Source organism: Coenobita brevimanus, chromosome 7 (genome assembly GCF_032717465.1).
Source record: "Coenobita brevimanus isolate Jiangsu-jjx chromosome 7, ASM3271746v2, whole genome shotgun sequence".
Lineage (NCBI taxonomy): Eukaryota > Metazoa > Arthropoda > Malacostraca > Decapoda > Coenobitidae > Coenobita > Coenobita brevimanus.
The window spans coordinates 14,789,398-14,803,287 of record NC_136960.1 but is presented as its reverse complement, the minus strand read 5'-3'; the positions used below and the strand labels follow the sequence as shown (position 1 = coordinate 14,803,287).

At 41.6% G+C, this 13,890-nt stretch overlaps 1 protein-coding gene and 1 pseudogene across 1 annotated transcript in view; both read right to left on the bottom strand.

The window, feature by feature from the left end:
* Positions 1-3,383: 3,383 nt before the first annotated feature.
* Positions 3,384-3,924, bottom strand: LOC145403585 (uncharacterized; annotated as a pseudogene).
* An 8,341-nt stretch (positions 3,925-12,265) lies between these two features.
* LOC145403575 (uncharacterized) overlaps positions 12,266-13,890 on the bottom strand; it is a 119,193-nt gene continuing 117,568 nt past the window's right edge. The window contains exon 4 of the mRNA XM_080275256.1: positions 12,266-12,363. Within this exon, the coding sequence (XP_080131382.1) occupies positions 12,266-12,363 (98 nt within the window). The remainder of the gene's footprint in view (positions 12,364-13,890) is intronic.

The window sequence follows — 13,890 nt, the reverse complement described above, 5'->3', positions numbered from 1 at the left end:
ATTTGCTTGTTCATGAATAACTGTTACATTAATCTTCGATTGCTAGGGCATTTATAATCGGACATTATTTATTTTTAGTCAAAATAGCACGACCAGATACTGCACATAATTTAGATTTCTGTATTTTTGTAACCCCTACGGTGTTTGCCAGTATAATGTACCCTAGTTCTTAGTAGACCTTGAAGGGCTAACGTCATTGGCACTAGTATATTACTCACTGTGATACTGACAGTTGATAATGCATGAGAACATACTGCAACATTAAGTAAGGGAATATAATATCACTGCTGATACATCTTAGCTTATTGTTTTACACAGACATTGCAGTCAATAATGAGTCCAGCCACCCTTCTTCTCCACAATCTCTCGAAGCCTATCGGGCATGCTGGCCACATTATTCCTTCCTATGTGTGGCTTCCCTCGGAATGTTTCCCACTGAGTCATAATGTGGGCCATCAGCTGGTCTGCCGTTTTCTCTCGTCCTGGTTCCTATGTGTTAACCATGGTCCCCCAGATTTTCGATTGGGTTGCAGTCACAACCCTTGCTCGACCAAGCTAGGAGTTGCAGGTTTTCTTGACTACTAAACCATTCCTGAACTGCTCCTGCTGTGTGTACAGGACAACGATCTTGGACAAAGATGACTGGTCCAGAAGGGAAGGGGAAATATTTCTCTCGTAGGAAAGGTAGAAAGAAATCCTGCGGTATTTGAATATATTTTTGTGCAATGTATCGTCCCTCCACCTTCACTACATCTCCTACCCCATGGATGGAAATACAACCACACACATTGCATGTCACGTGCCCACTTCTCGTCTCTTCATAAACATTCTTTCGCTCATAGCTGGCAAGAACTAAAATTACATAATATTAGAAGGATACCGTGTTTGTAATGGAAATTGAAAAAAGAATATATACAATTTGAATTTTAGCCTACACTCATGTCACTACATTCTTCTTGGATATCAACGGAAGGTGATCCGTGGGTAACAACTCCATGTTGCGGGAAGTTGTTGCGGAGACGTTTAGGAGTCTAGAAGTATTAAAGGGAGAAAATTTTAATAATTCAGGACACCCACCAACACCAGGACCTTTACATTTATCATTGTTAGTAATTAGTGGTTTAATGAACTTATATACCACATTATGATTAGAAAGTGAATCGTGGTCTCTCTCATTTATCCTTGTTATTAATTATTGATTAAACGAACGTATATACCACATAAGATTAAAAAGTGCACCTTATCTTGACGAGGTTGTGTGTGTGTGTGTGTGTGTGTGTCTGTGTGTGTGTGTGTGTGTGTGTGTGTGTGTGTGTGTGTCTGTGTGTGTGTCTGTGTGAATATTTTTCTTTGCTGTCCTTATCGTAGTTCTCGTAGTCTCGTGGTAATGGTGGCCAGAGACAGCGGCCGCATCGTGTAAACCAGCCGGCCGCAATTTTCCTTCCCTCTCCCCCTCCCCCTCCACCTTTGCTCTTATCATTAGGTCAAGATATAACCACATTTTAAATTTTCATATCCTGTTCTCCACTCGAGTATATAAACTTATTTTTAATTTTGAAATACTGTTAGTTCATCGTTGTTTATTTTAGGTCGCTTGAAGGAATAAAAGCAACGGATGAGGGAAGAGATACGAAGGAATTTTAAATGAGTGAAAGATAGTAAGTAATGACAGCATGACGTGGGATGAAGAATGGAGAGGCAAGGTCGAGGCCTTTCACCTCTCTCCCCTACTCGTACACCGTATATGGCGGCGAATTGTGAAGGAATTGTCAGTGGGTCTACCTCAGATAATGTGGACAGATCTTTATCATACTCACACAAAAACTTACTGGATTCATGGAATTCTGAAACTTGTCTGTCATTCTCCTAAGTCATAGTCACTCATAAATCTCATAGTCATACAGTCCATTATCTCCAACTCCCTGTCCACACACTCCTGTCCACACACTCCTGCCCACACATCCCTAGTGACACATCTCTACCTACATTTTCCTATACAGATATTTAGTTTTGCACAATTCGCTCAGTATGTTTACTGTATAGTTAACTGTACACTCGGATACCATAGATTCTAGCCCACCCCGGGCTGACAATTGTCGAGACCAGTACCGTTACTGAACGGCGGCCCACAGTGATGGTTCATGGGGGTTGAGAGAGGGCAACACAGCCGCGAATATAGTCTGAAGCATTTGAGGGATTCAAATTCAACTCACGATCGAGTGTCCCCCCTCTCTCTCTCTCTCTGATTGCACTTTATGCTATATATTTTGTTTTCATATCACCTTATAACTCATGTCATTTACATGATTACATGGTATTCTATATTTTTTTTCAATATTATATCAAATACTATCTCATTCATTAATATACTGTATTCTCTCATAATAATAAAATTCCATTTGTGTGTGTTTTATATATCTATTATACGTTTACCACAATAAATAGTATTATTTACAATAAACTTCCTGCTACCTCAAATAATTTACTCTTCACAAGCCAAATAATATAACAATTATAGCTGACACTCAACTGCGTCTTCGGGAAATGCATATGCAAATGAAAAGTAAAAATAAAGATCTGACTGCTTAAAAACAACTATACTAATGCCATCTACTAATGATTGCACGTATAGATACTGAAAGAATACACAAATACCACATTCCAAACCCAACAAACTATTCATTTTATGAATTCCCTCAATGCATACAAAACAGGCTCATTTTTACGTCTAAAATTATATATCTTCTTGAAGGCTGCGAAATTATGTACAGCCTACATTATTTTAGGTTTGGCCAAAATAATATATTTTCAATCCTAATTATACTTAGTCTTCTGCTTGCAACTCGAGCATGTTCACCTTTTTAGTAATGCGTCCAACCCCCGGCAGCATCTATTACCTCCTGTAGTCTGCTCTGTAAGGAGTCTACTAAACTACTACACACGTTTGGCCGGTTCCTCAATCCCGCCCACACTTCCGTTTTTTCCTTTCTACTTCTCTTTTGGTTTTCATTTCAACATGCCACTCCTGAACCATATATGCCCACAAATTTTCTATTGGATTACAGTCCGCCCCTCTAGGCGACCAATCCAACAAAATTATCTCTGGATGAGAAGCAAACCACCTCCTTGCTACCCTGCATGTGTGGATGGGAGAGAGGTCTTGCACCATATAAATGGGTCGAGGGTGGGGAATGGCATACGCCCGCACCGAAGGGAGGAAGGAGGTTTCAAGAATATTGATATACTGCTTTCCATCCAAATGACCCTCAATGGTTGTTAGCTCTCCTACACCCCCCCCCACCACATCCACCCATGGAGGGATACTGATACACGTCCGCTTCTCGATGTTTCATGGATATTACGGGTTGCATATCATGTTTTTCTTAAACGCCAACACTGTCGACCAAGAGCTGAGACAGATGAAAAAGTCTTTTCGTCAGTGAAAATCACAGACCTCCAAAAGTCAATTCCATTATTTAAGTAAGCCCGCGCAAACCTTAGTCGAGCTTCTCTGTGAACGTCACTTAACGTCTCTTTGCGTGCAGGAATGAAACAATTAAGACCGGCTTCCTTCAGTCGCCGCCTCACAGTGATAGGATGACAGCGTAGCCCCACATTCCGTGTGATATTAACTGCCGTTGTTAAAGGTTGTCTTTCTGCTTCCCTCCGTATTGCATCGTCTTCATCAGGTGTTGTGACACGAGGCTGTCCGAATCTGAGCCTTGTCAACACGTGACCCTCCTCCTCGTATCTCCTCACCCATAGCCGAACAGAATCTCTGGACATGCCCAGTAGGCGACTTATATCTCTTATCCCCTTACCAACTTCGTGATAAGCAATAATCTTAGAGCGACGTGTTATCACTTCAGGTCGGTTAGCTCTGGTTCGTGGTGGTCGCAAGCTACGTCGTGGCTGCTGTTCCATACCTAGAATGGCAAATATACATTTAAATTCAGGGCTACTTCATTTTCTGCATTACGTCACACCTAACACGTAGAAAGAGGAAATTGAACAATATTGACACAACAATACAGGAATATATCTTTGTTACTCCACTGTTGTGGATATACGGAAGTTGGTGGATGTTAAAAGGGAATAGGTATGCATTAGAGTAATAATTCTTAATCACATACTTAATGGCATACATCAAAACTACGTGTGACGTATACGATCAAAGTTGTAAGCATACAAACAATCTCCATAATTATTGTGCAGAGTTAAATAAAATAAAAGGATGTTTTTCATACTTACTGTCAGTGAGGCTTCAGTAGTCAGAATGATACAGAGGTAAGGCAGCAGCCACCAGTACTACAGCTCGGTTCAGGTGGGTTGGGACAGGATTCGAGAACCTCAAATGTTTCACAATCATTTGTGACTGAGTTGCCCACTCCCACCACCACGCTTAATCATCACTGTGGGCCGCCGTTCAATAAGGGTACTGGTCTTAACCACTGCCAGAGCTGGGCGGGCTAGAAACTATGGTATCCTAGTGTACTTCATGGAGCCTTGCCCATGCACCCCGGCTCTTACGTACCAGATAGATGTTTTTATCTGTTATACTATTTCACTGTCTACAAGCTTCCTTTTTAACAATGCTTCAGTCATATCTAATTATTGAAACATTCACATATAAATTCACACATCTTTATCTGTATACCTTTGCCCTGACAGGCTTAAATTTTTAAGAGTACACTCCGCCCATACCTTCCGTGTACCCGCATACCAATTTTATCTGCACGACTTTAACCTTCACACATCCTCCTTCTTCCCTCCGACATCACTCGCTTTTGTGTGATTAAGCTGTCTTCTTATGTCAACTATAACCACACATCCCAGTTACTGATTTGTTCACACATCCTTACTTCACCATTCTCTCCTTGCTACCTGCATATCCCTACATTTACTACCTCCTACATCCATACGTTACATACATACCTACCTACGCATCCCGCCTTATTTATTTCATATTGTTGCATAGCCTATGATTTCATCATCCTTTGTATAATTCTAACGTACAGTATGCTGCATGTTTGATGGAGATTCGCCTCGTGACTTCCATAGTGACCAGGCTTGCATGTTCTACCTCACTCCCCCCTTCTCCCCCTTATAGTGAGTAAGTCGTTCTTTCTGTTGTTCAGAGCAGGAGTGTCAACTCTTCGTCCTCTGTGCCCTCATTTGCGCGTCCTTCTTGCAAGTTGAATCAAGCTCTGCCGGTCCCCTATATAATGAGCTCAGTCTCTGCATTAGTTGCCACTTAGATCTACTCCTCATTTTGTTCACATCTCTGTCCTCCCCTGTATAGTGTATTATTCTTGTGAGTGCTCAGGAAGTCTCCAGCCATCTAGCTGCTGTATAATTTGAGTATAAGTGTTATTACCATTTTTCTTGTACTGTATAGCCTGAGGCGTTGATTCGTGGGCCTGGTAGGGTTTTTGTGATTCATGTAAAGTATTTAATGTCAGCCCGAGTTAGTAATATTTTGTATCCGTAATAATATTGTATCTTGCATTAACTGAGCATTATCCTGTTTTCTCATTTTATCAGGGCTGACTTAGATAAGTTTGTTCTTGCTAAATTCGTGTTAATAGAGGCTATTGCAGTTAACTATATATTTAACCTGTTTTTGCCATTACATTATCCTTATGAGTCCTGAATGTTTAGTTGTTAGTTTGTGCATTAAACTTTAACTTTTAATTTTACCAAAGTCTTTTGTTTTGAACCTGGAACTTTGCGGGACAGTAGTGATTTTAGTATTCTCACTTGAAGTGTTCATTCTCTCTCTCTGTTCCGTAACATAAATTTGGCGACCTCTTATCAGGATATTCAGGATATTATCATAAGGATATTGCTTGATATTTTGTGACTGTGATTTATTCATGATGTCTACTCTTACTACTCTTGATGAAGCCAAAGATTTTTTTGTCAAATGTGCAAACAGTGTGTGATGTAGAAAGCAGAACAAAGAATGAACTTAAGCTTGTTGCTCAACAATTGGGAATTGCTGTTCGCTCTCATCATTCTAAAGCTCAAATTGCTGGCATGATTAATAAAAGCTTGTTTAATGTAACTCCTCCAGATGAGCAAACTCGGATTGAAATAGCTAAGTTACAGCTAGCCCTGCAGGAGGCCCGTGCTAAGGAGGCTCAGTTTCAGGCTCATGCTAAGGAGGCTGAGTTTCAGGCAAATGCTAAGGAGGCTGAGTCTCAGGCTCATATTCAGGAGGCACAGGCACAGGCACAGGTTCAGGCACAAATTGAACTTGCTAGGATTCAGGCAGACCATGAGTATCGCATGAAACAAGGTGGAACTGGATCATCTAGATCTGATGATTTTGATGTGGCTAAAAATGTTAAACTTGTCCCTCCTTTTGATGAATCTGATTTAACGAAGTATTTTCAGTTGTTTGAGATGGTAGCTACAGGTTTTAATTGGCTCAGTATTGGCCAGTACTCCTACAGAGTGTTCTCACTGGTAAAGCTCAAGTAACTTATGCATCTTTGCCTCAGGATCAATCTGATAATTATGATGTAGTTAAGAGCTTGATTCTTAAGGCCTATGAGCTTGTTCCTGAAGCCTATAGAGTAAAATTTAGGACCACTTATAAGCAAGATAAGCAATCCCATGTTGAGTATGCAAAAATCAAATAAGATCTGTTAGAGCAGTGGTTAAATTCTAAGAATGTAAAATCTAATTTTGATAAATTTAAGCAGATGATTTTGCTGGAGGACTTCAAAAGGTGTATTAATAAAGATGTAAGCCTATATCTTGATGAGAAAAGAATAGATAATTTGTCTGATGCTGCAGTTTTAGCTGATGAATATGTTCTCACTCACAAGAGATATTCTAAAGAAAAAAGGAAGCTGAGAGTAAGTACGTTGCCTCTACTCAGAGTACAGGTAACAGGAAAGAGAATAAAGATGATGTTTCTCAGGAAGTAAATACCAGCTTCACCTCTAGATTTCAAAAAAGTAAATGTACTTATTTTAGTAAGCTTGGTCATACTGCGGAGAAATATTTCAGGAGACAGCGTGATGTGAACAAAAAGGAGTCTTTAAATATTCAGTCAATTGGTCTAGTGTCCACCCTTGAGAGTTCCCAGAATTCTTTAACCGAGTTAACTGAACCTGCTTTGAGGGGTAAATTAAATTCTCATGATGAAGCTCCTCTTTTGAGCATTAACGTGGGTGACACTCTCAAGAGTTCATGTGCAAATTTCCTGTCTGATGGTTTTGTCAGTCCTCTGGACAGTAATGACAGGAAATCAGTTAAAATATATCGTGACACAGGTGCTTCCCAATCCCTTATGCTGACCCTTGTTCTAGGCTCTAATGTTAATTCCTCTGATGAAACTGTAATCTTACAAGGTGTAGGGAATAATTACTTCTCTGTCCCTCTGTGCAGAGTGAATTTAGAGTCTGGTTTTGTTAATGGTTCAGTTATGGTTGGGTTGGTTGAGACACTCCCAATGTCAGGTGTAACTTTCTTACTTCGAAATGATATTGGTGGAAGTCAAGTGTGTCCAGCTCCTCAGTTGTCTAGTGAACCAGTGACTGCAACCCAGGATTGTGATGTCCCTGATGTGTTCTCTGTATGTGCTGTCACGAGGGCTAAGTCTAAAGTTACTGGTGACTTAGAGGATAATGATGATGATGATGTTATCCTAGCTGACACTTTTCTTGCTATTTTGGACCACTCACCAGATGAGGCAGTACCCCGTAGTGTTGATAATTTGTCTCGTCAAGAGTTGGTTGAGTTGCAAGTTGCTGACCATGAGTTGAAAGGTCTAGCTAACTCTGCTTGCAGTGAGGAAGAGTCAGGTGGTGCTTCTACTTGTTATTATATTAAGTCAGGAGTACTTATGAGAAAGTGGAGACCCCCAACAGCATCAGCCGACTGTGAATGGGAGGTTCTACATCAAGTTGTCATCCCTTGTGTTTGTAGGCAGGATATCATTAGAGTGGCTCATGATTCCAGTTTGGCAGGACACCTTGGAGTGAGGAAGACTGTGGAACGCATTTTGAAACACTTCTACTGGCCAGGTATCTTCAGAGATGTTTCCTGGTATTGTAAGTCTTGTCACACCTGTCAAGTTGTGGGGAAGTGTAATCAGAGAAAAAGGTTGCACCTCTAGTTCCCATTCCTCCTTTTGAGGCGCCATTCACCTGTGTGTTGGTGGATATTGTGGGCCCTCTTCCTAAGACTTCTTCAGGATTTTCTTGTGTTGACCCTGATTGATATGGCTACTCGTTATCCTGAAGCCATTCCACTTAGAAATATCTCTGCAAAGAACGTGGTTAAGGAAATGCTAGGGTTCTTCACCAAGTTTGGTCTGCCCAAGGAGGTACAGTCAGACCGGGGAAGTAATTTCATGTCAAATGTTTTCAAGCAGTCTCTGAAAGAGTTGGGCATCACCCAGATCACGTCTTCAGCTTACCATCCCCAGACCCAAGGAGCGTTGGAGAGATATCATCAAACACTCAAATCGATGCTCAGGAAATACTGTTTGGAACATCAGAAAGACTGGGATAAAGGTCTTCCATTCTTTGTATTTGCCGCAAGAGAATCTCCAAATGAATCACTGGGCTTCTCACCCTTTGAACTACTGTTTGGCCATGAAGTAAGAGGACCCCTTAAGCTACTCAAGGAATGCTGGCTGTCGGAGGAAGATGACGTCAACCTCCTGGAGTATGTGATGAAGTTCAAGGAACGGCTGTCCACTGCTTTACAACTGGCGAGAGAGAATTTCGGAGCTGCTCAGGAGAAGATGAAGACTTGGTATGATAAGAAGTCCAGGTTATGCCACTTTCAGCCAGGAGATCAGGTTTTGATTCTGCTACCAGTGCATGGGCAACCTCTTCAAGCCAAGTTTAGTGGTCCTTATTTCGTGGAGAAGAAACTCAGTGATGTCAACTATGTCATCGCCACACCAGATCGTAGAAAGAACAAGCAACTTCGTCACATCAACATGCTAAAGTTATATCACAGGCGGGACGAAAATAACCCAATCTGCACTGTAGCTGTTCCATCCGAGTCTGCAAGTGAAGTTCTCCCATGCAGCATGAGCCTGAGTGATAGTTTGGGGAAGAATACTGATATCATGAATGATCTCCAGACTAAGCTTTCTCATCTAGCTCCTGAGGAAAGGTAGGAGTTTTCGGCATTACTGCAGGAGTACCCGCAAGTGTTCCGTGCTACTCCAGGAAGAACCACTGTGTTGATGCATGATGTCGATGTTGGAGACGCAAAGCCAATTAAACTGCATCCTTACCATGTGAACCCAGTGAAAGTTCCTCTCATCCAGAAGGAGCTTGGCTACCTGTTGGACCACAAGATGATTGAGCCCTGTCAGAGCGAGTGGAGTTCTCCTGTCACTCTAGTCCCTAAGCCAGGTGGGTCACAGCGGCTTTGCATCGACTAAGAACGTGTTAATCAGATAACCAAAACAGACACTTACCCTCTCCCTCGTGTGGAAGATCGCATAGACAAGATCGGAAAGGCTAGGTACATAAGTAAGTTTGATTTGTTAAAGGGATACTGGCAAGTACCTATGACTGAACGTGCTAGGGAGATCTCACGTTTTGTAACACTAGGAAAGACTTTTGCATGTTCTGTAATGCCATATGGTATGAAGAATGCACCAGCAGCTTTTCAGAAGCTCATGAATGTTGCAACAGAGGGTTTGGTAGGGTGTGTTGTTTATATTCATGATGTATTAATCTTCAGTGACAATTGGAAAGATCACCTATGCCATGTCAGTAAATTTCTTGAGCGTTTGGTTCAGGCTAATCTTGTAGCTAATTTATCAAAGTGTGAGTTTGGTCAAGCTAAAGTTCAGTACCTTGGGTACGTAATTGGTGATGGACATGTTGCACCACCAGGAGCTAAGGTTCAGGTTATAAGTGATCTTCCCAGACCTAAAAATAGGAAAGAGCTACAAAGATTTTTGGGAATGGTAGGTTATTACAGGAGATTTGTTCTTAACTTTTCAATTCTTGCATCACCACTTACAGACCTACTGAAAAAGGGAGTTAAATTTGTCTGGACCGATAACTGTGAATCCTCTTTCAGTAAACTTAAAGCTATCCTATTAAGTCAGCCAGTGCTCGCTACTCCAAATTTTGCTAAGCCTTTTAAGATGGCTGTTGACGCAAGTGATACAGGAGCTGGGGCTATTTTGCTGCAAGAGGATGATCAGGGTATTGAACACACTGTATCTTATTACAGTAAGAAGTTCACTCCACCTCAAAAGAACTACTCAACTATTGAGAAAGAGCTTTTGGCATTGATTTTGGGTTTACAGCATTTTTCATTTTATTTGTGTTCTGGTTTTGACCCCATAGTCATTTATACCGATCATAACCCACTGAAATTCCTTAGTAAGTTTAAAGATAAAAATCAGAGATTGACAAGATGGAGTCTACTTCTTCAGGAGTATTCATTAGACATACAACATGTCAAGGGGAAAGAACTTGTTATTGCAGATTGCTTATCTAGACTTTAGACAGATTGTTTTAGAGTAATAAGAGATTTCCTTTGTAAATTTCTTTTTCTTTGTGGGGAGGTGTTACATAGCCTATGATTTCATCATCCTTTGTATAATTCTAACGTACAGTATGCTGCATGTTTGATCACGATTCGCCTCGTGGCTTCAATAGTGACCAGGCTTGCGTGTTCTACCTCACTCCCCTCTTCTCCCCCTTATAGTAGAGTAAGTCGTTCTTTCTGTTGTTCAGAGTGGGAGTGTCAACTCTTCGTCCTCTGTGCCCTCATTTGCGCGTCCTTCTTGCAAGTTGAATCAAGCTCTGCCGGCCCCCTATATAATGAGCTCAGTCTCTGCATTAGTTGCCACTTAGATCTACTCCTCATTTTGTTCACATCTCTGTCCTCCCCTGTATAGTGTATTATTATTGTGAGTGCTCAGGAAGGCTCCAACCGTCTAGCTGCTGTATAATTTCAGTATAAGTGTTATTACCATTTTTCTTGTACTGTATAGCCTGAGGCATTGATTCGCGGGCGTGGTAGGGTTTTTGTGATTCATATAAAGTTTTTAATGTCAGCCAGAGTTAGTACTATTTTGTGTCCGTAATAATATTATATCTTGCATTAACTGAGCATTATCCGGTTTTCTCATTTTATCAGGGCTGACTTAGATAAGTTTGTTCTTGCTAAATTCGTGTTAATAGAGGCTATTGCAGTTAACCATATATTTAACCTGTTTTTGCCATTACATTATCCTTATGAGTCCTGAATGTTTAGTTGTTAGTTTGAGCATTAAACTTTAACTTTTAATTTTACCGAAGTCTTTTGTTTTGAACCTGGAACTTTGCTGGACAGTAGTGATTTTAGATTCTTGAAGTGTTCATTATCTCTCTCTGTTCCGTAACAATATCTACATCATCCCCACTCTTAATTTCCCACCAGCACATCTCAGACCGTCGAACATATTCAAACTCAAACAACCCATCTCACACCCCCCAGCCCTTACATCCCACGTGCCCATACTTTTCACTGTGACCATCTCTAGCCTCACCACCTGCCGGCTTCACTGCCTCACATATGGCCACAGATCTCACTCGGGATACATCTCACCCTCCTGATCATTAACGATGAAGATGATGGAGAGGGATGACTCAAAATGGAGAAATACGTGAAGGAGGGCAGCTTGAAACGAGGAAGGGTAATGTTATCATTTGTGGCACAGACTGATAGGCGTTTTGGTCATGGCCATCTGGTTGAGCTTTGGAACATGGTCTCTGTTAACAAACTCCTTATACGGTATGCTTGTTTTCTTGCTTGCCCTGCCACCCTAATTTGAAACCTCGAAATAACCAGTGTCAGTGATTAGTGTGTGGCACCTCACTTGATGAGTGAAATCAAACTCACACCTGTTGTTATTACCATTATGTACATATATATTTTCCTGGCAGATCGAGAATCCAAGTTGATTTTGAGTCTCTATTGTCCCTATCCACTCTCCATACTTTTCCACATAACCTCCCCCTCCCTCCAGCAACACGCAGCACAATTCTTTTAATGTTTTTCGCCACCTTTTCTGCAGATTTTTTTGGAAATATTGCATTGCTTTCCATCCTAAACCCAGTTCTTTGCGGTTGAGTCTGGGTCTGATTTAGTGTTTCCCCTGCACAGCTGCTGAATCTATGAAGCGATCATGTGATCCTTTTCTGCAGTGCATTTCACTTGTGTCATAGGCCGAAAGGAAGATGCTCTCAACAACCAGCTCAGCTTAGTAGAAGGAACGATTTCATCAATTCTCGTCCCTCACACCCAGGAGGGGAGTAGATCGTGATGAGATGTAGAAATGCTTTGGGACGTTATTATCACGGTCACCCTGGACGAAACGTACTGACATATGGACACAAGACTACGTTATAGCTGACAGTAACTGTTTCACGATTCGTATGCTTCCATTCGTCCCCGCTCATATACCCGCCAGTCGAAATAAGTATAAGAAAATGCCAAATGCCAGATGTTATCAGGATTAACGACTGCTTTGCATCATAATGGGGGGACCAGATTATAAAACAAATGAGCGTAGTCGCCAGAAATAGCCCTGGTGTACTAGGTCAAGAGGGGTCAAATCATACACGCCACAACCTGCCCTTGTAGATGCTCATTTGTCTGGTGATGTTGCTTGCTACACTGATGCCGGCTGCCTCCACGCCTTCGAAACGACTTTTGATGATGGCACAGTAATTGATTTGGTTGACACTTCACCACTGCCCCCAAGCCCTCCCGCCTCTCACCTTACATATACGCTGTCATCTCACTCTTCACGCCTGCGCTCTCTTACCCTCTCCGCCTCTCACCTCACCTTAGATGCATTGGTAATGTCGCCAGTGCCTTGTGCATTTACATAGATATAAATAGACAGGCAGATAGACACAAGGATAGATAGATGGGGGAGGCGGTGGCTCAATCGGTAGTAAGGTGGCCTGCAGTCCTGCCGGACCCATGTTCAAATCCCCGCTGGGGCAGGGAACAGTTTAAAAATTTGAATTTCATAAAGTCATAATTTACTGATCTACCAGAAGACCCGCCGACATGTCGTAAAAATACCCCCACTAATATCAATATACCAGTCCTGTATGAGACAGCCCTTGCGTGTATTCAATATGGACGGTGGATGTTAGCACCGAAGTGGTGACATGTAGAGGTGCATGGTATGTAGGAGGACTACTGGGTCGTGGGAGCAGGCTGTGAAGCCTATGCCCAGAGTCGGACATATAAAAAAAAAAAAAATAAATAAATAAATAGATAAATAAATATAGCTACGGCGATGTTCTGGTGGTTGATCCTGCCTCTTGCAACGCTACATCTGCACCTCTAAAACGTCTGTAATAACGTCAGGATTTACCGAGTTAATTACATTTACTGTGCATTTGTGGTGAGGCGGCAATACATGATTCCGTAATTTGCATGTTTCTTACTGGCGAACCGCACCACTATTCCCTTCTACGTGCCAGTAATTCTGATGCTGCCACAGCCAGATCTAATTCAGTCCGATTGTTGACATTTTATTTTTTGTGTATTTCTTTATATTTTTCACTTCCTTGCTTTTCGAAGCTTGCTGTTTATGATATTTGTCTCATCTTTTATCCTTCAGATGGCAGAGAGAGAGAGAGAGAGAGAGAGAGAGAGAGAGAGAGAGAGAGAGAGAGAGAGAGAGATTTTGTCAGGTAGAGCTTCTGTGAACATTTTATGTACGAGCATGTAAGCACAGTAACAGACTTACCCCCCCCCCCACACACACACGAAAGCCTCATAGCACACAAGGCAAAAGGACTCACCCACTTCCACACGCTTTTATTTAGATACCCTAAACCCTTGAATCCTGTGACCTATTAGTAGTTTAGTGTTACATCCAGACGA